Source organism: Tachypleus tridentatus, chromosome 1, assembly GCF_004210375.1.
Source record: "Tachypleus tridentatus isolate NWPU-2018 chromosome 1, ASM421037v1, whole genome shotgun sequence".
NCBI classification, from domain to species: Eukaryota; Metazoa; Arthropoda; class Merostomata; order Xiphosura; family Limulidae; genus Tachypleus; species Tachypleus tridentatus.
In genome coordinates, this window is record NC_134825.1 from 177557681 (window position 1) to 177582687 (window position 25007).

Sequence of the window (25007 nt, forward strand, 5' to 3'; positions counted from 1 at the left end):
CACTGTATAACTGTGTTTAAACAACATCTAAACAAATTTTCTTATTATTAAAAAAAATAACTTTTACTGGCTTATATCACTATATTAAATTATATAATCTATTTTCTAAATAAATAATAGAAAAATCAACTATAATAGTTTCCGATGTATCGCCTCTTGTTTTTATCGAAGAGTGCACAAGCACTCTTCGTGTAGGTATGGTTTAGTTCTTTCTTTCTTTGTGAACCTGACGATGACCGAAGAAGGTCAAAACGTTGTTCGCTCCTCTACGTAAAATATTTTCTCAATCCAAACGAGCCGTTTTTACATATATATGGTTTAGTTCGTATGTCCGTAAAAAGTCATCTGAAATTTCTTCTTTACACTTCATCAAAAGCCAGCTATGAAGAGTTATCTAGCACAGTCGCTCTATCTCCAGAGTATATGCCGCTTTCAGTTAACTAGAGCGTCACAAAGTTGAAAACTGGCGCAGAGTCAAAACCGAGATTTCTTATTACCGTTATTATAATTTTGTTTCATCAGGCCTAGCGCCTACCTAATTCTAGCAGTAACTATAATTTTACCATCACTAAATAGAGTAAAACAGATTTCTCAATCTTTTATTACCTATTTTATTATTATTCCATGTAAAATTTTTTAGCTTTAGTAACTGACATAGGCCAGTTGGTAAATAAAGAAAACAAACATGTATAATGAATAAATGTATCAGTAAAAAAAGAAAGCTATTTAGGGTTGGCTACTGAAGATGAAAAAGAACGAAACGGGAAATTGAAACATAGAGAGTTCGTGTGCTTAGAGTTCGCGCTTGCGCGAAGATTAAGCGCTATAGAAGAATATGCATCAGATTAGATACTGGATGGTTCCATACTTGTGTCGAGCAATAAAGAAAATTTAATAAGTAAATCTCGTTAATGCATAGGCGCAATGACGTAATATTTTCGTAATTACGAAATCTCACGCGTTCCAATTGTTCTTCGAGATTTACTTACGAGCCCTATTTTGATATTATTTCGTAACAAAAATGGCAACTAATCGTAAAAGAAAAGTTGACGACGAAAACCGGCAGTTTCATGATGATTGGACTGCGCAATACTATTTGTTCAACAACAGAAAAACGTGATTTGTCTTGTGTCATTCGATAGTAGCAATGGCGAAGGTATCCAACATAAAGCGTCATTATGAGTCAAAGCATAAAAATTTCCACAACGTTGTCGGTAATGAAAGAACACCTCGAATTGAATTTCTGTGGCGGTCGCTGAATCACAAGCAGAGCGTTTTCTCAAAGCAGTCAGAGATTTAGGTGCAGCATGTGAAAGCTGAGACACGATTTGCAAGCTGACAGACAAGCTGATTTTTTGCCTTGCAACTTCAAATTCAGATCATTCAAGTGTTGTGTCATGTCGACCAGAAAAATTAAATCCGCTTGCCATGCTGGATCAGTCATGTAAATCACTTCTGTGTATTTGTTCTTGCTTCTGAGGAATTCTATCACCTCATCAATCAACTCCCAGAATCTTCTGAGCATCTTCCCTCGCCTCAGCCAGGGTACTTCACAGTGATACACAAGATCACCATAGTCTGAAACAATTTCTTCAAGAAGACCTCGAAACTGAAGGTGACTGAGCCCTCGAAATTTGATTAAATTAATGGTTTTCGTCACTAATGCCATCAGTGTCTGAAAACCAAGTTCTTTACTGCACAGGTTCTGTTGGTGAATAATACAGTGCAACTTCACCAACTGTCTGTTCTGCTTTCCTCGATGCTTCATCAACAGTGCTACTAGTCCGCTTCTTTCTCCGATCACGGCTGGTGCTCCATCAGTTGTCACACTTACCAGTTTCGTGAAATCCAATAAAACACTACTACACAATCGTACTGTCTCCACGAATAGAGCAGACCCAGTTGTCTGACCCTTCATGGAACCCATGCCGATTAGTTACTCTGTGATATCAAACGCTGTCGACACACCACGAATAAAAGCTGGTAGCTGTGCTGTTGAACTGATGTCAGTCGACTCGTCTGCTGCCAAAGAGAAGTAGACAAAGTTGGCTGCTTTATTTGTAAGCTGCCTTGTCACTTCTGCTGAGAGGAGTGAAATTCTTCGTTGAACTGTCACACGATTCAAAGCCACTGTCTGTAGCTTGCGAACTGCTTCCGGACACAACTTTTCCGATGCAATAATCATACATTGCTTGACAAAATCACCATCAGTGAACGGTCGGCCAGATTTCGCTATCATCAACGAAATATCGTAACTGACTTCACATGCTGCACCGAAATCTGCTGACTGCTTTGAGAAAACATTCTGCTGGTGATTTAGCGACCGCCACAGAGATTCAATTCGAGCTGTTCGTTCATCACCGACAACATTGTGGAAATCTTTATACTTCGACTTACAACGACACCTTATATTGGATACCTTCGCTACTGCTACTGTCGAATGGCACAGCAGACAAATCACGTTCTTCTGTTGTTGAACAAACAGTATTACGCAGCCCAATCATCATGAAACTGCCGGTTTCGTCGTCAATTTTTCTTTAACGTTAAGCTGCCATTTTGTTACTAAATAATATCAAAATAGGGCTCGTATTTGTTTGTTTGTTTGGGAATTTCGCACAAAGATACTCGAGGGCTATCTGTGCTAGCCGTCCCTAATTTAGAAGTGTAAGACTAGAGGGAAGGCAGCTAGTCATCACCACCCACCGCCAACTCTTGGGCTACTCTTTCACCAACGAATAGTGGGAATGACCGTCACATTATACACCCCACGGCTGGGAGGGCGAGCATGTTTAGCGCGACACGGGCGCGAACCCGCGATCCTCGGATTACGAGTCGCACGCCTTACGCGCTCGGCCATGCCAGGCCTATAGGGCTCGTAAGTAAATCTCGAAGAACAATTGGAACGCGTGAAATTTCGTAATTACGGAAATATTACATCATTGCGTCAATGATTAAATGCCTATGCATTAACGAGATTTGCTTATTAAATTTTCTTTACTGCTCGACACAAATATGGAACCATCCAGTATCTAATCTGATGCATATTCTTCTATAGCGCTTAATCTTCGCACATGCGCGAACTCTCTATGTTTGACTTTTCGTTCGACATCGCGGGCCGGACTTTGTGCACTCCTTGTTTAATGTGTCAGTTTAAGATACATTACAGTAAAATAAATTGGAATATTTAACTTCTCAGTTTTAGAAACATCACAAGAAGATTTATTTAAAATATTTAACATGCAAGTTTTAGAAACATCACAACAAAATACAATCTGAATGTTTAACGTGTCAGTTTTAGAAACATTACTACTAGATAAAATAGGAAATGTTTAACGTGTTAGTTTCAAAAACATTACAAGAAGATACAATAATAATATTTAATGTCTCAGTTTATATACATTACAACAATAATAAAATAGGAATGTTTAGTAGTTAAGTTTAGATACATTACAACAAAAATAAAATAAGGATGTTTGTAGCTAAGTTTAGATATATTACAACAGTAATAAAATAGGGATGTTTAGTAACTACGTTTAGATACATTACAACAATAATAAAATAAATATGTTTAGTAGCTAAGTTTAGATACATTACAACAATAATAAAATAGGGATGTTTAGTAGTTAAGTTTAGATACATTACAACAATAATAAAATAAGGATGTTTAGTAGCTAAGTTTAGATACATTACAACAATACTAAAATAGGGATGTTTAGTAGTTAAGTTTAGATACATTACATCAATAATAAAATAGGGATGTTTAGTAGTTAAGTTTATATACATTACAACAATAATAAAATAAGGATGTTTAGTAGCTAAGTTTAGATATATTACAACAATAATAAAATAGAGATGTTTATTAGCTAAGTTTAGATATATTACAACAATAATAAAATACGGATGCTTATTAACTAAGTTTAGATACATTACAACTTTAATAAAAAAGGAATGTTTAATGTGTCAGTTTTAGAAACATCACAAAAAGACAGAATAGGAATGTTTAATGTTTGTGTTTTTAAAAATTACGATGAAATATAATTTAGAAAATTACAAGAAGATAAAAGTTGAATGTTTAATGTGTCAGTTTTAGAAACATTACAGGAAGATAAAAGTGGAATGTTTAATGTGTCAGTTTTAGAAACATTACAGGAAGATAGATTAGGAATGTTTAACGTGTTAGTTTTAGAAATATTACAACAAAAAGAATAGAAATATTTAGTGTGTCAGTTTTAGAGACATTACAAGAAGATAGAATAGGAATGTGTAATGTGTCAGTTTTGAAAACAATACAAGAAGATAAAAGAGGAATGATTAACGTGTTAATTTTAAAAACAATACAAGAGGATAGAATAGGAATGTTTAACGTGTCAGTTTTAGAAACATTACAGGAAGATAGAAGTGGAATGTTTAATATGTTAATTTTAGAAACATTACAGGAAGATAAAAGAGGAATGTTTAACGTGTCAGTTTTAGAAACATTTTGTACTTGAATTAATTAACCTTGTAGATACTAGTTTTTGTTTCCTAAACGAACAAAAAATAAGAATAAGTTTTTGAAATATCTAGTCTAGAAACATGACCATAACAGGAGGAAGATGCAGAACAATGTTCATGGTCATTATGAAACGGCTGGTTAATAACCTCAGTTAAGACAAGTTGTCGTGTTGCTATACGGTTATAATGAACCGACCTTGACCATTTAACGGTGTCTTTCAGCTAAAGGGGTAAATTTAGAAGCAGAAAAAACAAACAAAAATAGGAGTAGGTTTGTAGAGCTGTTGTTAGAAGCCTTCAAATTAAGGCCAGCTACAACATTCATTAAGAAATTATTTCATCTTGTGTTAATTAATTCATGTAGAATAGTTAATAATTTGAGATGGTGAACATTATAGTGTATGGGACTATTTTTGAGGAATGATGTGTTGGTGATACTAATGGTATATAAGAGCATATGCGTATAGTGTGACAATATTTAGAGAAACCTAGGTGCAGTCTTGAAGACGTACATACATGATCAGTAAATTACACGAGGTCTAAGTATTGCCAGCTAATAGTTCTGTATTCATGTGCTGTCAGAGAACAGTAATAAATTCATGTTGTCACTTAAGAAAACTAGATTCATGTGTCGTCATAAGGAATACAAACTCATGAATCCTCAGCGTATAGTAATAAAATCTGGGATCAGCACAAAACAGTGTTAGGTTCTTGTGTCATCATTAAATAGTGCTCTATTAATATGTAATAATTAAATAGCACTAGAATTATGTGTCAACAGTAAATAGAACAAAAATCATGTGCCATCAGTAAACAATGCTAGATTCGTATGTGAACAACAGGTAGCACTAAAATCTTGTCTCAATAGAAAATAGCGAAACATTCATGTGTCATTAATAAATAACACAAGAATCATGTGTCGACAGTAAATAACACTAAGATTATTTGTGGATAGGAAATAACGCGAATTTCACGTGTCACAAGTCAATAAGGCTAGACACATGTGTAGTCCGTCAATGAGCAGTGCAAAATCAACATAACATTCACATGTCCTCACCAATAGCAGTGAAGACCAACCAATACAACCTTAACATATCTGGTTCACTAACAGTTCAGGCCAATCAATACAACATTCGCATGTCCTCTACATTAACAATGAGAACCAATCAATACAATATTCACATGTGCTCTAAACTAACATAAAGACTAATCAATACAACAGTCGCATGCCCTTACACTAACGGTGAAGACCAATCAATACAACATTCACATGTCCTCTACATTAAGAGTGAAGACAAATCAATACAACATTCACATGTCCTCTTCACTAAGAGTGAAGACCAATCATTACAACATTCACATGTCCTCTCCACAAAGAGTGGAGATAAACTAGTACAACATTCATATTTCTTCACACTAACAATGAAGAACAATGAATACAACATTCACATGTCCTCTACGTTAACAATGAAGACAATGAATACAACATTCACATGTCCTTACACAAATAGTGAAGACCAATCAATAAAATAATCACATGTCCTCTCTACTAACAATGACGACCAATCAATACAACATTCATATGTCCTCTACACTATCAGTGAAGACCAATCAAAACAACGATCACATGACCTCTATATTAACAATGAAGACCAATTAATATAACATTTACATGTCCTCACACAAAGAGTGAATACTAATCAATACAATAATGACATGACCTCTTATCTAACAATGAAGACCAATCAGTACAACAATCACATGCCCTCTTTCTAATCAATATAATATTCACATGTCCTCTAAACTAACAGTGAAGACCAATCAATACAACAATCACATGTCCTTACACAAACAGTGAAGACTAATCAATAAAAAATCATATTTACTCTCACTAACAATGAAGATCAATGAATACACCAGTGATGACGAGAAAACCCACTTGTAGAGAAAAATATATGTGTAAAAACGACTGGTTTGGGTAGAGAAAATTTTTTTTATGTAGAGGAGCGAACAACGTTTCGACCTTCTTCGATCATCGTCGGGTTCACAGCTATACCCGATTTGACATCTAATGTCAAACTGTCGTGACACTTCTAGTAATATCAACCCAAACCAGCTGTTTTTACATATATATTTTTCAATACAGCATTCACATGTCCTCTACACTAACAGTGAAGACCAATCAATACAACAATCACATGACCTCTTCCCTTAGTATGAAGACCAGTCAATACAATAATCACTTGACTTCACACTTCTTGTAGTTTTTATGTGGAATAACATACTCCAAAACTATTGGTTGATAAGGACCTTTCATGTTGAACATATGAAGTGGTGTGAAGGTAATCTTGTAACGTAATACCTTCTTTGGACCCGGGTAATGAAAATAAACTGCTTTTGAATATAAATCATGTGGCCTTGGAGACAGATCGAAGCCAGACGGCTCAATATAAAGAGTAATTTGGAAGATGTCTGTGAGTAGAGAAGAAAAAACTAATTAATATTTGCCCTCAAAGCTATTCGCTCAATTAACACATAACTGGAATTTAACTTCCTAGATATCGAGATAATATATTTAAAGAAATAATATCACCAGAGTTTTGACATCTAATGCCAAACTGTCGTGTCACTTCGTGACATCTTAAATAATATAACCAACACAAGTATACCAACTTTGATATCTAATATCACACTGTTGTGACATTTTAAGTAACATCACCAACACGGGCAAACTAGTTTTGATATCTTATGTTATACTGTCGTGATATTTTAAATAAAATTACCAACACAGAAATACCAGGTTTACATCTAACGTCATACTGTCGTGACATATTAAGTAATATCATCAACACAGCTAAACTATGATATAACTGCTTTTAATGTTGTATTTAAAAATGGCATAAATATTTCAAATTTTGACTTTATAAATTATACATCTGCTTTTAATGTTGTATTTATAAATGTTGTCTCTATGAATGATATACCTGCTTCTAACATCGTCTTTATAAATATTTCAAATGGTGTCTTTATAGATGATGTAACTGCTTCTAATGTTGTCTTTATAAATTATATAACTGCTTCTAATGCTGTCTTTATAAATGATGTAACAGCTTTTTATGTTGGCTTTACAAATCGTATAAAGACTTCTAATGTTGTTTTTATAAATGACATAACTGCTTCCAATGTTGTCTTTATAAATATTTCAAATGGTGTCTTTATAGATGATGTAACTGCTTCTAATGTTGTCTTTATAAATTATATAACTGCTTCTAATGTTGTGTTTATAAATGATATAAATGTTTTTATTGTTGTCTTTACAAATCGTATAAATATTTCTAATGTTGTCTTTATAAATGGTATAAAGATTGATGATATTGTCTTCATAAATGACATAACAGCTTCTAGTATTGTCTCTATAAATGATATAGCTGCATTTAATGTTGTGTTTACAAAAGATATAACTGCTTCTAATATCGTCTTTATAAACGATATAATTGCTTCTAATTTTGTGTTTGTAAATGGTATAACTGCTTCTTATGTTGTCTTTACAAATTGAATAAATGTTTCTAATGTTGTCTTTGTAAATGGTATAACGATTTCTAATGTTGTCTTTATAAATGATATAACCTCTGCTAATTTTGTGTTTGTAAATGATATAATTGCTTCTAATGTTGTCTACATAAATGATATAATTGCTTCTAATGTTGTCTGTATAAATGATACAACTGCATCTAATGTTGTCTTTATGAATGGTATGACTGCTTCTAATGTTGTCTTTAAAATCGTATAAGTATTTTTAATGCTGTTTTTATAAATTATGGAACTGCTTTTAATTTGGTGTTTGAAATGATATAATTCCTTCTAATATTGTCTTAATAAATGGTATAAATATTTCTAATGTTGTCTTTATAAATGATATAACTGTATCTAATGTTGTCTTTACAAATCGTATATTTCTAATGTTGTCTTTATAAATGATATAACTGTTTCAAATGTTGTCTCTATAAATGATATAACTGCTTCTAATGTTGTCTTTACAAATCGTATATTTCTAATGTTGTCTTTATAAATGATATAACTGTTTTAAATGTTGTCTCTATAAATGATATAACTGCTTCTAATGTTGTCTTTACAAATCGTATAAATATTTCTAATGTTGTCTTTATAAATGATATAACTGTTTCAAATGTTGTCTTTATAAATGGTATAACTGCTTCTAATGTTGTCTCTATAAGTGATATAGCTGCATCAAATGTTGTCTTTATAAATTATATAACTGTTTGTAATATATTCTTTATAAATGGTATAAATATTTCTAATGTTGTCTCTGTAAATGATATAACTGCTTCTAATGTTGTATTGATAAATGATATATAAATATTTTTATATTTCCTTTAAAATATACTTGTGTTGTCTAACTTTTATAAATATGTATGATTCTAGTGTTGTAATCTTAATAAAGAGTTATAAGTGTTTCTGTTTTGAACATGTTATAATATTTTCTTTCAAGCTGTTATCAGTATTTCACAGAAACTTTGCTCACAATATTAATAAGTGAACAACTTGATAGTTTTAAATAATTTTAACCTTGTTATACTTGAAGTTCTCTAAGATACGTGTTTTCAGCGTGTACCAGCTTGCTTTGATTATAACGTCATCTAGCAACTCGACTTATTAAATTCTACAAGATATTCAGAATGTAAAGTATTATTAATACAAATCATAGCTTAAAAGTTTCAATTTGGATGAGAAAAACAAAACCTTCACCGTCTACAGATGTCACATGCCTCAGAAACTAACATAAACATTCACCTTTACATAACCCTGCTATCTTAACCTTGAATTTTCTGACGGTCAAGGATGGATTTTGTTTTAGCATTTTTATTTAAAGAAAAGCATTGATTGGTTGCTAACAACCAGTAACTTCCTATAAAAGGGGACTCAATTTTTAAGAGAGTATCCCTTGACCTGGTTTCAAAATGAGGATAGCACTAGGGATAGCTCTCTTCTTCCTGTCGGGTAAGTACTTCTCTAATTTAATATCTAGTTTTAGTGCTATATAAAAATAAAGTTAATACCTTTAAAAGTAAAGATAAAATAGCAATTGGAATATCTTAATAAGAAAGAAAACAAGTAGTGAAACACTTAAAAATAGGCCTAGCATGGCAAGGTGGTTAGGGCATTCAACTCGTCATCTCAGTGTTGCGGGTTCGAATCTCTATCACACCAAACATACTCGCCCTTTCAGTCGTGGGGGCGATATTAAGTGGCCTGTCAATCCCACTATTCATTGGTAAAATAGTAGTCCAAGAGTTGGCGGTGGGTGGTGATTAGTAGCTGCCTTCCTTCTAGTCTTACACTGTTAACTTAGAGACGGCTAGCACAGATAACCCTCATGTACCTTTTAAAATAATTTAATTTAAAACAAAGAATCTTAGAAAATAGCATTGCATTTTTTAGATTTTCAAATTTCGTTTAAAATTGGTTTTCGTTTTTAAATATTCTTAGTTTCATTTTACGTGGTTCTAACATAATGTTTTTTTTTCATTATGAATTGGTTTTTGAATACCTAACATAGTGTTTGTTTCATTTTGAATTGGTATTGATGGTTTCTAACTACTTATCTCCCTTTTTACTGATTTTGAAGTTTTTTAACATAAAGTTTGTTTCGTTTCAGCTTTTACCAACGCCAGACGTGGTAAGTATATTTATGTTTTATTATTCGTCAGAACCAGAAGTTAAAACCTGTCTTAAACTGGAGATCTTTTCACTGTACATGATAATATTACGACTATAGCAAAGCTAAGAAAATGATTCGTTCGTCTAATCTGAAACTCTTACTTCACTTTAGTATATTTAGAGATAAAACTTAAGCTTCTAAACTAAGATAAATTTCGCTTTTGTAGATATACATATGAGCTGCTTGGTTATCAGTCATATCGATATTTAATACACCACACTGCCACTAGGGAAGTTACAAACGTTCATTAATAACCACTTCCATCACCCAGATACAAAGTTGTACACTATCTGTTTAAAATATTTCCATTACCTAAACTCTGTGTGTTTCAGTGAAGCCACTTTGCTTTATAATGGTTTTAAATAACTAAAGATCTAAGGTACTTAAATAATTGTTGGTAACGAAAGACCTAAGGTGATTGTTAAAATATGACAATTAAAATAAACAATGAGGCTAAGCAGGTTTTATGAGTTACTTTCTAGTAAGAAACTACAATAAAATTAACAGATTTTCATATATTCTAAAGTAACGTTAACTTCATGGCTGAGCAATGTTTACGAGCTTACCTTTAATAAGGGCTGCACACATGTACATAACGAAATATTGAAAGGAGAAAAGTGAATCTGTGTTTTTTCGCAGATGTCCATTCAGGTCAACTTCACCGGTATGTGTACCGAGGCCGACTTTTGTCTGGCATCCCAACATTGACACCGCAGTTCTCTGGCCTGGAGATCCTAAGTGACCTTTTAATCCAACCGCACCGATCCACGCTGAGTTCTGGACAGGGTGATTACCTAGTAAAGGTCAGTGTTGACAGATGGGTTTTTAATAAAATTAGAAGATGGTAATACTGTGTGTTTGGATTAAGTCACCCGCCCAGGTTTTATTACAAACATTGGACGTAATCAGTTTTGTGCAGATCTCTCAGTGTTTTGTTTCTTTGTTTCAGCTTGAAAATATTCAAGTTGCCAAGTTGCTGCATAAGATAATCCCGGATCCCTATACTGCTGATATCCCAAAAGATTTCTCCCACTCCTCATATTACGAGAAAGTTTTGGGTAAAGCTATACCGGTCACATTCCGGGATGGTTTGGTAAGTGAACTTTTTTTTATGGAACCATTTTCTCTTTTGTATACTAAGCTGTGTTTTTCGCGACTACTGTCTTATCAAGTTTGTGAAAAATACAACTTCTGATTTATTCTGTCTGTTATTTCTCAAAGCTATAGATGTCTCTAATTTATTATTCCTTATTCATACTGATTTATGAACTATATGTTGTTTTTTTCATACCTACTGAATTCGCCAGTCTTTCGTTCATGATAGGTGTATTGAGTTACCTAGCCTGTAATTTATCATAACAACTGATTTTGCTACAGCTACTGGTTCTCTAGTTTGTAACTTGGTATAACTATTGATTTGTCAGTAGTAAACATGTTTTTCCAGGTCGCAAGTTTTCAAGTACATCCCACTGAACCAACTTGGTCTTTGAACATCAAAAAAGGGATTCTAAGCTTGTTGCAGCTTAATTATGGTAAAATAGCCACCAAAGAAGTGAATTACCAAAACGACAGAACAAGATTTCATCCTAAAGTGTTCAGTGTTTATGAGGTAGGTTTCATAACAAATTACAAACATAATGAGGCGTCTCAATGAAACCTTAATCTTCACTCTCATCCTTTATAAAATAGACACACCCTTTAAACATATACATACATCTATGTTTTTAACGAAATGAATACTGTAAAAATAGGGTTAAGTGTGATATGAAACTTTTCTATTGCTATTTGTACAGTCGATATGCGCGTGCTGAACAAAGTAGTCACCAATCCTAAGACTCAAAATGAATATTTTGTAAACTGTATTTCAGGAAGAGAAGGGGAGAGGGGGGATATTGTAAAACCAACAATTTGTTAGGTTTAGCTTAAGAGCTTTGTAATTAAAAGTTAAACTAAAGTGTAAACTAAACCAACACGCAATTAAGCTTAGATTGCGAGATCTTTAGATTGGGTGAACATTCGATTTATCTTCAGAGCTTTGTGTTCTTATGACAACTAACACTTTATTAGGCCTAGTGTCGTTAGGGTTAACTACACTACGTTAAAAACAAAGAGGAAACTATAAACATTTATATATTGTTGTAAAAATTATTAATTGAACACTGAAATATACGATTCAATGAAACTTTTACTATAAAGCAGACATGTAACATAAAACTGTAATTATAATTTAATTCTTAGTAATAAGTCAATCCTAAAAGTAGTGGTATTAATAAAGAGGGGTTTTGCTCCACAGGATGGAATCGGAGGTCTCTGTGAAACTCAATACACCGTAGATTCCATTCACAGTCCAGACGTTCCTGTTTATGATAATGTTCTCAACATCACCAAACTAAAGAACTACAACAATTGTGTTAAACGATCTGTGTTCGGACATGATAACCACGCCATCCGAGGCTGTCCATGGCACTGTTCCCATGAGAAACTGTCAGAAACTGAGCCTGAAGATGTGGAGAAGAAGAGGTCCTGTGGCTGTCCAACTGGATATGAAACTGTTAGTATAGGTTTCTGTTGTGTGAAAGTATTTTACTGTACTCTATAACAACTATGATGCTACGTTACTATATTATTTAAAAATGGGGTTAAAATGTTTATAGTAGTTTACAATATATGATAGTAACGTAACGTAAAGGTTAAAGATAAACACGTACTTGAACGTAAATGAACCTGTAATAAATTATTTCTACAACGAAAACATTAATAATTATTAAAACTATTTTTATAGTGATAAATTAATTGTTAGGTAACAAAACTTTCTAAGCTATTGACGTTATTAAATAACACACTATTTCTAGAATGATAAAATTGATACGTAATAAATTATATTTATAATAATGACATTGTTAAGCAACAATGTACTCTACGTAACACTGTTAAGCAATAATACACTATTGCTATAACAATAACGTTCATTAATAATAATAATACACCCTGTTTCTAGAATGATGACATTGTGAAGTCCTTTGTATCTACAAAATACAACATCAGGGGCACAATCAACAATCCAGTCTTAGAAAGTGTTCTAAGTGAGGGCAAGTCGGTTATCAGTATTGAAGGAAGTGACGTGGTAGTATTAGCTCAGTAAGTACTAAAATTTATAGGTGTTTTAAACATGTTGATGAAAGATCATCCACTCTTTTCCTTACTGGGAACTTTTCACCAGAGTTATCTCAATAAACATTTTTCATAACATGAACGATTATGTATTATGTTTATATAATTGTCATTGAAATTATTGTAATGCTAAATAATTGAGACTAATATCGACTAGAAATATTTGGCAGTTTGTGTATTAATAGCTATACTTGACACTTCCAGCCAAAATCTCACCCTGCGTTCGGTAGAACCTGTGCGAGAGATTTCAACAGAACAGAACCGACTAATTAAATACACCAGCTTGGTCTACGAACTGCCTGATTCCAGAGTCCCACAATCCGACATCTACAAGCCAACTTCATCTTATCGTCCCACAGAAACTGTTCGCTATTCCCGTAACTATCTCCGCCCCAGACAGCTCAACAACCGCATCCCAAGCTTTTTCCAGCATCCTGACATCCAATATCAGGAGTTCGTGAAATCTGAGGAAAAACAGTTTACTGAAGAGCCTTATTCCCAACAATATCCTTCCTCGGAAGACACCTTGGATATCCCCTACCTGTCTGTTGCAACACACATCGACCGCCGAGTGATGCGAAATACTGCCCGGGACATTCTAGAAAGTCTGACCGTAGACGTTTTGCGTGGAGACCTTTCAGTATCAGACGTTATTTCGTTCAAAGTCTTGAATCTGGTTAATGCTCTGTCCGTCCTTAAGGTAGATGACTTGCGAGCCTTGTTACAGAAAGTGCTTCCGGTTGAGCGGAAGTACGGAACTGCAGAAAGGGAACAAGTTAGAGGTGTGAGAGAACTTTATGTCGTAAATAATATTACTTTTTTTACTTCTAAAATATTCTGTTACCCAGGTTTACATTTATTAGTTACTTTAGACAAAAGTAAGCTGAATTATGTCTAACTTTACATAGTTAGTACATTTGTAAGAAATACAAGAGTTGAAAGCTTTTAATATTTTTAGGAAGTTGTTGCTTGATTCTCTTCCCCTCTCCGGAACCAACGACGCTGTTCTTGTGATCAGACATATCATCGAGAAAGACCTTGTTACTGACTTCGAAGCGCGCGAGCTGGTAGAGGGTCTGCCCAGGAACATCGTATATCCAAATGAACGAACCATTGAGGCCTTATACGTAAGTTACGGTTTGAAAGAAAACAAACTGATGTTTAAGATTTATTTTCATAAAAACTTAGCCTGTAGAATATATGGAGACATTACGTTTGAGAGACAGTTAGGCAAAGAAGATTGCGGTTCATTGGTGGCATCTCTGGACTGCAGCTAGAGCTGTCAACCAAAACTATGTCAGAAGTCTCCAATCTAAAAATAATATCAAAAACACAACATCAAACACTCAAAGTAGACTTCGCAAAAATAGCTAATTTTACAAATTTAACGTTTTAGTAACACATAAAGTTTTAAACACTTAACATGTTTTACACAAAAGTTGCCGTCAGCTATTAGGCTCTGACGCTACTCTTTGAATACAAATAGAGTAAGATATTGCTAGGATTTGAAACGTTTAATATCTTAAAAACTTTATAGAAATATAATTTACTGATAACGGTTCTAAAATCTTCTCCAGGAATTGACCCAGGTTCAAAAAGTCCAGTCAAACCGCTTTCTTTTGAGCTCAACATTCTTAGCCTTTGCCAGATTTGTTCGTGATGCATGTGTCGTGCCTAACTTACAACAGGAGAAGTTAGTACCAAGAAGAGGTCTTGAGCGAGAAGAATATGACCCTGAAGTTCCCCTGTGCAGAATGGACATTGTGAAAGACTATGTAAAGGTGAGAAGAGCTAATAGATTTACTGTTCAGAAATACCATTTTATCATCCCTATTTCAACAACAAATATACAAAATTATTACTTTTCACAACCTGTGATATGATCATTTTCAGACACACTCTAATTATTTGTTTTTCTTCTCATGTAGAAAATCAGTTTACTTCTTGAATCTTCCCAAGATTTCCACGAAAAAGTAATTTACATCGAGACATTGGCTAGCATTGGCCACCCTTTGACTTTGGAATACCTCAAACCTTACCTCATCGGACAGACTCCCAGTTGTCTAAAGCTGAGAAATGACATGAATCCAGTCGCAACATGTAACTATCTTCGTCAAGTCATCATCTACACCTTGCACCATCTTGTCACCCGAGATCCAGAGGTGGTAGGTGTCGTAGATTAATGTAATGTATCAATCAAACGTTTTAGTTATGGAAGTAAAACAATGGACGAGATCCAACCTTGAGCTAGAGGGTTGACTTGTATCAGTTTTATTTGTCTTCTTCCAGGTGTTGCCACTACTTACTCCCATCTTCTTCAACACAGCTGAGCCTTACGAGGTCCGGATCGCTGCTTTCACCGTGGTGCTCTTTACCAATCCTCCTCGCCCTCTCCTCGAACAGATCGTCACGCGCCTGTGGTTGGAAGAGAACAAACAGGTGTCTCACGTGGTGTACACCTCTCTCAAGAGCCTGAGCAACACCACCATACCTTGCTTCCAGAATTTGTAAGTATCTAAACACCAACACCAACCTCTGTTTCTGTAATAACCAGAGTTACACCACCATATCTTCTTTCTGTAATAACCAGAGTTACACCGCCACACCTTGTTTCTGTAATAACCAGAGTTACAGCACCATACCTTGTTTCTGTAATAACCAGAGTTACACCACCGTATCTTCTTTCTGTAATAACCAGAGTTACACCGCCACACCTTGTTTCTGTAATAACCAGAGTTACAGCACCATACCTTGTTTCTGTAATAACCAGAGTTACACCACCATACCTTGTTTTTATAATAACCATAGTTACAGCACCATACTTTGTTTCTATAATAGCCAGAGTTACAGCACCATACCTTGTTTCTGTAATAACCAGAGTTACACCACCATACCTTGTTTTTATAATAACCATAGTTACAGCACCATACTTTGTTTCTATAATAGCCAGAGTTACAGCACCATACCTTGTTTCTGTAATAACCAAAGCTAAACTACGATCTTTCGGCTTACTTTCTATAGTTACACGAACCACCAAACAACAGCTGTGATTACCTGCTAATTCCAAGCGATAAATTATTTTCTAAAGCACTAAGCAGGAACTTGATTGTCCGTGTTTTCGTTTTTTTCTTTCTAGGGCTCAGAAGATCCGACAGGTGATTGAAGGAATCAAACCTCTTGACTTGGGGCTCAAATATTCCTTTCTGAAAATGGCTGAATTTAATGAGAGTAAGTTCAGTATTCTATAACAAACTCGTCTTGAATAGAATGTCAGTTCTATTAAAGTAGAAACTGATGTTAGATATTTCTTTCAGTTCCCAGAGACTACAGCATCAACACGCTCTACCAGTTGACCCACAGTAACGTTTCCACAATCCCCAGAGTAGCTTTCTTCAACATAATGCAAAACACTGGCCCTGTCTGGGATATCCCAGTACAGGTAAGGTAACCGCTCTCTGGTATCTCTCATCTTAAATTCTAAGTTACTCATTGGTTCAGTGATAAGTCTGAAGGCTTAGTCTGAGCACCTATTGGTTCAGTAGTAAGTCTGAGTGTTTATGATATTACAAATGTGGTTTTGATACCTCTGTTGGGCTCAGCATACATAGCCCATTGTGTAGGTTTATGTTTCACAACAAACAAATGAACATTAAGTAACTGTGAAATCTACATGTTTAGTGACACTGAAGAGCGCACGTGAAATTCATATCTTTTGAAAATATTTAGGAACGTTTATACTTATAATATTTTCATATGTCTACTAAAATATAGCATTACGTTAAAATCACGTAATGTGTTCAGGAAGTGTTACTGATATTGAGATTATGGTGAGAACAGTGGGATAACGCGGGATTCAGAGGCTTGATACTTTTATGTGACTTCCCTTTAGCTGTCAATCGTGGCTCAAGGCTTAGAGCAAGTCTTCGATAGATTGGTAACCCGGAGTGAAATCCTTTCTGAACTATCTACCATTCTGTTCGGTTCCACGAAGTTAGGAGTGGAAAGGCTGCGTGAGCGTTACGAAACACTGAGGGATAAATTAAACGTGGTTCTACGAGAACCCGAGGAATTGAAGGTCAGGGTTCTTTTCCAACTCTTTGAGAGGACTTCCCTGTACACCTTTGACAAGGAGCACGTGACGGAGATACTGCAGACAGGTATGATACCAGTTAACATTATATATAACGAAAGTGTTTTAGTCCTGTTATACGCGGGTTTATTTCATCGATAAATTTAATGTTTAATGACAAATATTTTTTGTCAAACAGCCATCCAGTTCTACCAACAACTAGAGCAGCAGGTACGTTCGGGAGTGCCTGGACACTACATCAAGTTAATAATGCCCTCTTCCTCTTTCACTATTCTGTCTTCAGAGATTGGTTTCCCAGTGTTCTTGATCAACCAGAAACCAATCTTACTTTCCGTCCGTGTGAGAGACATTCGTGTTCAAACCCCAACAAGTAGCCGTCGCTCTAGTACTTTTGGTGTGGAGATCCAACCGACGTAAGTCGCACGTTCTCTCACTAGCCGATTCTTCCTTCCCTATAATTTATCATAGTAATATGTCTATATTTCAATGTTTGTGAAGTGAGCTACATTAAAAACCTATCTATGTTGCTATTTATTAAAAGAGTTGTGTTTTTTCAATTGAAATAACAAGATCACGTTCTCTCTGACCAGGGCCCATTATTCTTCTAACGTTTTGGAGGGTTTATCGAACCTGCAACACAAACCTGTTATGGAAGTAGCCTAGTCAAAAGATATCACGTGACGCTTCCCCTGAATATCAGTCTACAGCTAGATGTCCGCAGCGACACCTTACGACTAAACATCCAGCCCAAACTCACCAAGATCTTCTACCATAAAACAGACGCTTATACATTTGTTCAGAAGAGTGACTTGGTTCTGCCACCAGAGGAACCCTATCTGGGGGATGCAGTACCAATAAGAACTTTACCGATCCCTCTTAAGGTGCGTATCCTCACTCTGTATGTTTTACCGATCCCTCTTAAGGTGCGTATCCTCACTCTGTATGCTTTACCAATCCATCTTAAGGTGCGTATTCTCACTCTGTATACTTTTACCAATCCACCTTAAGGTGCGTATCCTCACTCTGTATGCTTTACCGATCCCTGTTAAGGTGCGTATCCTCACTCTGTATGCTTTACCGATCCCTCTTAAGGTGCGTATTCTCACTCTATATGCTTTACCAATCCTCTTTTATCGGGTACAATTTTTTCTAATGATTTGTTTTTACTATGACACATTGACGATACGTTTATAAGTCAGATTAAAGTGAATAATATAAAACATCTTTGTCATAACCTGCTATGATTATATATCTGAATTAAGTCTTAAAACAGTTTCTTTGTTTACTCCTTACGTTCTGTGTACATTTTGTGAGGAAAGAAGTTCAAACTGTTCCATTCTAGTACGACGAGAGATACGGCCAAGAAATCTTTGGACTAGGAATCCGTGTACGGGGGGAGGCAGAAACTATTTGGTCTGACCTTCCATTCTACGTGAGCCAAGAGAAGGGTTACTTGGCTGGACTGCTGGAAGCATTCAATAATCTGGACAACACACACCGTCAACTGGTCGTCTCTATCGAGCCAGACAACCGGACTCCAGTCTACGAGGTTAGTTAGAACTAAACGTAATAAGTTGAATTAGGAAATAGTCAACCAATAACGTAACAATGCTGTTTTTGACGTCCTTTATAAACCGTCTTCATCTATTTCCTTAATATCTTTTGGCTTTATGTGAGACTTAAAGTCAATATTAAGATTGCATTACCTTTGACCTTGTGTGGACCTTTAAGTCAATATCACGTTTAGAATTAGAAATATGTTTTAACATCATGCCATTCATCTTGAATTATCAAAATGTAGAAAGCGGTTAGGATTTATAATAAAAAACATGCGGAATTTTGTATACTTTAAAGAAATGTTAAAACAGATGACTATATTTTACCTGCTTTAGTTCATATCTGTTAATAACTTCTGTTACAGTATGCCATCACCTTCCAGTACAAGCGAACTGAAGAAAAATTAAGAGTCCAGAAGGAACATTCAATCTACTCTCAAGTCCGGGAAGAGGACCCAATTTACTCTCAAGTCCGGGAAGAGGACCCAATCTACTCTCAAGTCCGGGAAGAGGACCCAATCTACTCTCAAGTTCGAAAGGAAGATCCAGTTTACCGTCAGACGTGGAGGGAGGATCCTCTTCACCATCAGATCCGTAGGAAGAAACCTTTGTACAACCAGCGGAGGGAGGAGGACCCGCTCTACCGTGAGACACGGAATGAGGACCCGCTCTACCGTGAGACACGGAATGAGGACCCGCTCTACCGTGAGACACGGAATGAGGACCCGCTCTACCGTGAGACACGGAATGAGGACCCGCTCTACCGTGAGACACGGAATGAGGACCCATTTCACTATGGACTTCTAGAGAAGACTTATTCTTTGTTCAAAGCACCATTCAGTTTTTTCAAAAAAAATATTGACGTGGATAACTCTGAACGGATCACTCCAAAATCCAGCAGCTCGAGAGTGGAGAAAGATACTGTAACTCACTCCCTCAGGTTGACGTTAGAAGCCAGAGGACATATCCCTCTAACCAACGTACTCAGCATTTTTTATACCCGCACTCTAGACTCCAGGACTAACTGGATCAAAATTCATCTCCAGAAAACTCGTCACGAATCCTACAAATCATATCCGGTCGAGGTAGGTAACGAAGTCATTTCGTATTATCGGAGGTGAATTTAAGTACGTTAAAATATTTTGTTATGATTTTGAATAGTAGCATTTTGTTAAAAGTTTAACGTGCCCGTTCGAAGTTTAATTTGAAGAACGAAAACAAAAACAAAAACAATCTTCATGCCTTTAAGATGTTCTTTATCGAGACTTTCACAGTAAAAACATTAAACGTGATGGAAACAACCGATACATTCATAATAACAAGATAACTATTGTTCCATATAGGTGTGTCTCAACTCAGTGATTCAATTCCCTCCGACACCATACGTGTTTTCTTTTGACACAACGGCAACTAAGGATCAGAGAATTTTCGTCGATGCAGACTTGAGATGGGGTCATCAGTGTTTGACAGCAGAAAATAAGAATGTTGTCATAAAGGTAAGCAGTCTTAAATGTGTTACATGGTGGATAAAACCAGTAACTAAAGCATTGTATATTGAAACTTGTGTGTACAACTTTATATCAATATCTCTGTTTCAATAATGCTTATTACTTACTACGATAGGCCCGGCATGGCCAAGCGTGTTAAGGCGTGTGACTCGTAATCTGAGAGTCGCAGGTTCGCATCCCCGTCGCGCCAAACATGCTCGCCCTTTCAGCCGTGGGGGCGTTATAATGTGACAGTCAATCCCACTATTCGTTGGTAAAAGAGAAGCCCAAGAGTTGGCGGTGGGTGGTGAGTAGCTTTGTGCGAAATTCAAAAACAAACTTACTACGATGTTATATATATCAGAACCTCTCTAGTTTACATTATCAAAATACCAGTTGTAATAGTATAAAACCTTCAACTGCTTACTACAGTGTTACGTATCGAATCTTGTAGACCATACATTAAACTATTTATTTTATTAATAGGCCGTTTTCGAGAAAAGTCAGGAGCAACTGAACGTAATTCAACCGCGAACGGCCGTAAGATTAGACACTACACATTTCAGTGGACAGTGGTCACTACCGTGGTATTACAGGCAATGCCAGGTTGATAAGCAGATTGGCAAGTCACAAAGTTATGCCTGCAAACTTGCCGTGGTAAACGACAGCTATCTCGATAAATTCACGGTGGAGGTCAACTATGAAGACGTAAGTTTTAGTTATAGATCAACAAATATGTGGTTCAGTATAGTTTTCATGGTGTGGTACAGTGTGGTAGTGATGAACATTGGTGTGGTACGGTGTGGTTGTGATGATGACTGGTGTGGTGCAGTATGGTTGTGATGAACATTGGTGAGGTACAGTGTGGTTGTGATGAACACTGGTGAGGTACAGTGTGGTTGCGATGAACACTGGTGAGGTACAGTGTGGTTGTGATGAACACTGGTTAGGTACAGTGTGGTTATGATGAGTGTTAAGTCATACACTTAATAGATAAAGCGAGTTACTGTAATTTCAGATTCCTCTTTACCTGCTCAACATAACTCAACATCTGGACTTGGCTCTCAAGACGTATCTATATCCTCGTCTCCAGAACAATCCTGTAGACGTTCGCAATCCCGACAGTAAGATCCGTATTACTGGCCAGTTTGTCAGACAGCTACCCGGAGTGACGCTGCTTGACTTAGTTATTGAGAAACCCACAGAAAACACCGTCTTCAGAAAGATCTATGTGCCCTACCTGAAACCAGTGTCCACACTGAAACCTGTGGTAGAGAGACACGTCAGCGTAATAACTCCTGAAGTGGAGCGTAAGTAGAAATTTGTTTAGTGACAAACATTTCAATATATATAATCTTTTACTGACCGCCGTGAAAATTTAAATGATTAGTAAATGGAGCATCACTACTTTCAAAGTCTGAGACCTATTATATAACTTCTAACTGAATTTATTGTACAGTTACCTACTGTGTAGAAGTACTGTAGGCCAATGGTCAGTACCATCCTTCAGATGAATAGAGCGCAAATGTTCCGTTGTGTACGTTTCAGCTGAAGCTATAAAACAGATCGTGTTTTGTTGTTTTAATAACTTTAGTTTTTTACTTAACTCACTGGTGACACCAATATTTTGGAATCTGATCATGTCTTTTCTTCAACAGCTGTGTGCTCTTTGATGGAGAAGTACATTACGACCCTTGACAACGTGACGTTCCTTCTACCGGAGACAAGCTGCCAGTACCTTCTCTCCAAAGATTGCTCCCATGAGGAAAGATACGCCGTTATTGTGAACCCGTCAAGGCGTGAGAGGGTGTGTAGTTTCGAATATTGTTTAGAATAGATGGTGTTGTGGACGAGCTTGTAGAGCTTCCACCTCTTTACGGGTGTAACTAAATACACATAGTCAATGTATGTAAGAGTTTCTTGAACCGTATGAAACAGGTGTACTAAACGTTTTTACATATCGCTAGTATGAAACATTAGGAGTTAAGAAGATTGGTTCTATAGGTGTTTATGTGGGAGTTGAAGAGATTCATTTTATAGGTGTTTATGTGAAAATTAGGTCCATTCTATATGTTAACCAGATGCGGTCTTTATTCACAGTCTTTGCTCGTGTCCATCTCTGGTCAACAAATCAAATTGCTTCCTTCGCTGAAACAACGCTCTCCCGTCGAGCTTGTGATTAACGGTCAGACACGAACTTTGACACTTGGTCAGCCGGTCAAGACAGGATCTCAAGAATTCCCTGTGTACATTTACCTGGAAGAAACTGTATCCCGACCTATTGTGGTTCTCCAAGCAGAGCGAGAAGGCCTGGTCATCGAATATGACGGTGTGAATGCAAGAGTTAAGGTCAGTGTTTTGCAGCAGCAAATAACAGAGAAGTTTTAAAATTGTTGGTTTATTGTCGGAACAGAAACATATAACAGAGAAGTATTAAAATTGTTGGTTTATTGTCGGAACAGAAAAAAATAACAGAGAAGTTTTAAAATGTTTGGTTTATTGTCGGAACAGAAACAAATAACAGAGAAGTTTTAAAATTGTTGGTTTATTGTCGGAACAGAAACAAATAACAGAGAAGTTTTAAAATTGTTGTTTTATTTGAAACAAATAACAGAGAAGTTTTAAAATTTTTGGTTTATTGTCGGAACAGAAACAAATAACAGAGAAGTTTTAAAATTGTTGGTTTATTGTCAGAACAGAAACAAATAACAGAATTTTTAAGCAAACGTCTAGATTCGTCAAAACGCAAATTTCACCACACATCCGTTAAACAAACTCTTAGAAAGAGAAGTTACAATAATTCAACACGTGGTGTTAAACTTCCCGTCTTTTCAAACACTGAGTAGTTGTAATTTTATTCTAGGTATCTCCGAGGTACAAAGGTAAACACTGTGGTCTCTGTGGGGATTTCAACGAGGAGAGCTATAGGGAGTTCGTGGGACCCAACCTCTGCGTTTATACCGACAGCCAAGATTTTGTCAACAGCTATGCCCTCAAAGACCAGCAGTGCCATATCCCATCCCAACCCATCTACCCTGTTGTGTGTCCTCGCACGAGACAGTATTATCAAGAAAAACCCGTCCAAGAAGAAAGTTGGTTCCAGCGTACTCACAAAGAGCGTCTCGTTACTGAACCCAGATGTGTCAGAAACAAAGTATGGATCAGGTACCGAGAAAACAATATCTGTGTCAGCACAGAACCCGTCCCTGTCTGTAAAGAGGACTGTATCGGAAGCTTGGAAACCCAGGAGTTGACTCGTCACTTCCTCTGTCTGCCCCACGACAGCCCTTCAGTGAGAGAGTTGCTAGAAAAGGTGAAGTCTGACACGGTTGGGGAACTCGTTCCAAACCACATGGATAAAATAGAGGTAGCCAAAACGTGCCACTCTTTGTATCCGTAACTTGTCATTTTTTATTGTTAGATTTGTTTTATTTTCTCAACCTTTTTGTTAGTTTTCATTCAAATAAAGCATTTTATAAACGTTTAGTAATATTGTGAAAAGTACTTTTTACATCACTACAGTTAAATCTCCGAAACAAGGATCAGCTGCAAGGATTTGTTAATTGTTCTAACTGATGTACTGTAGTTTAACTTATAACATTCACTCAAGTCTAACCAACAGTAAATAACAGTAAACATTCACTCAAGTCTAATTTATAGTATACAATAGCAAACTTTCACAAAGTATAACTAACAAATAAAAGTAAATATATACTCAAGTCTAACTCACAGTAGACATTCACAAAGTCTAACTAACAAATAAAAGTAAATATATACTCAAGTCTAACTCACAGTAAACATTCACAAAGTCTAACTAACAAATAAAAGTAAATATATACTCAAGTCTAACTCACAGTAAACATTCACAAAGTCTAACTAACAAATAAAAGTAAATATATACTCAAGTCTAACTCACAGTAAACATTCACAAAGTCTAACTTACAAATAAAAGTAAATATATATTCAAGTCTAACTCACAGTAAACATTCACAAAGTCTAACTTACAAATAAAAGTAAATATATACTCAAGTCTAACTCACAGTAAACAACAGTAAACATTCACACAGTCCAACTTACAAGTGTTCACAGATTTAAATTATTACGCCGCCCATCTCGCGAATAAATGTTGGAAAAAAGCTAGAAAATTTCTTCTTTCCGAGTCCGAAGAAAGCTCTGTTATTATCCATTCCAAAATTTGATAAGATGTAGGAAATGTCTGGAGGGCTTCGAAGGGTTAGACTTTCATTGACGAAGGTAGTGACTTCCAAGATATCAACACTTTTATTAAACAAACAAATAAAAAGAGTGACAGGTATTTCGATTTGAATATCTCTGTCCTCAATGCTTGGAAACAGTGTGTATGTTTTCTTATAACATAGCCACATTGGGCTATCGGCTGAGCCACCGAGAGGAATCGAACCCCTGATCTTAGCGTTGTGAATCCGGAGACATACCGCTGTACTAGCGGA

General features: G+C 35.8%; 2 protein-coding genes across 2 annotated transcripts; both read left to right on the plus strand.

The window, feature by feature from the left end:
• Positions 1–9382: 9382 nt before the first annotated feature.
• Positions 9383–14303, plus strand: LOC143233739 (vitellogenin-like). Its single transcript, XM_076470328.1, has 8 exons — positions 9383–9513; positions 10172–10192; positions 10874–11037; positions 11184–11327; positions 11679–11843; positions 12528–12785; positions 13233–13372; positions 13610–14303. The coding sequence occupies exons 1-8, from the start codon at positions 9474–9476 to the stop codon at positions 14301–14303; spliced, it is 1626 nt and encodes a 541-aa protein (XP_076326443.1). The 5' UTR covers positions 9383–9473.
• A 2311-nt stretch (positions 14304–16614) lies between these two features.
• LOC143233745 (uncharacterized) lies at positions 16615–24024 on the plus strand. Its single transcript, XM_076470340.1, has 14 exons — positions 16615–16633; positions 16720–16844; positions 17295–17562; positions 17674–17908; positions 18196–18418; positions 18504–18587; positions 18838–19044; positions 19417–20136; positions 20395–20547; positions 21025–21246; positions 21557–21848; positions 22197–22345; positions 22639–22887; positions 23402–24024. The coding sequence occupies exons 1-14, from the start codon at positions 16615–16617 to the stop codon at positions 23936–23938; spliced, it is 3483 nt and encodes a 1160-aa protein (XP_076326455.1). The 3' UTR covers positions 23939–24024.
• Positions 24025–25007: the final 983 nt, after the last annotated feature.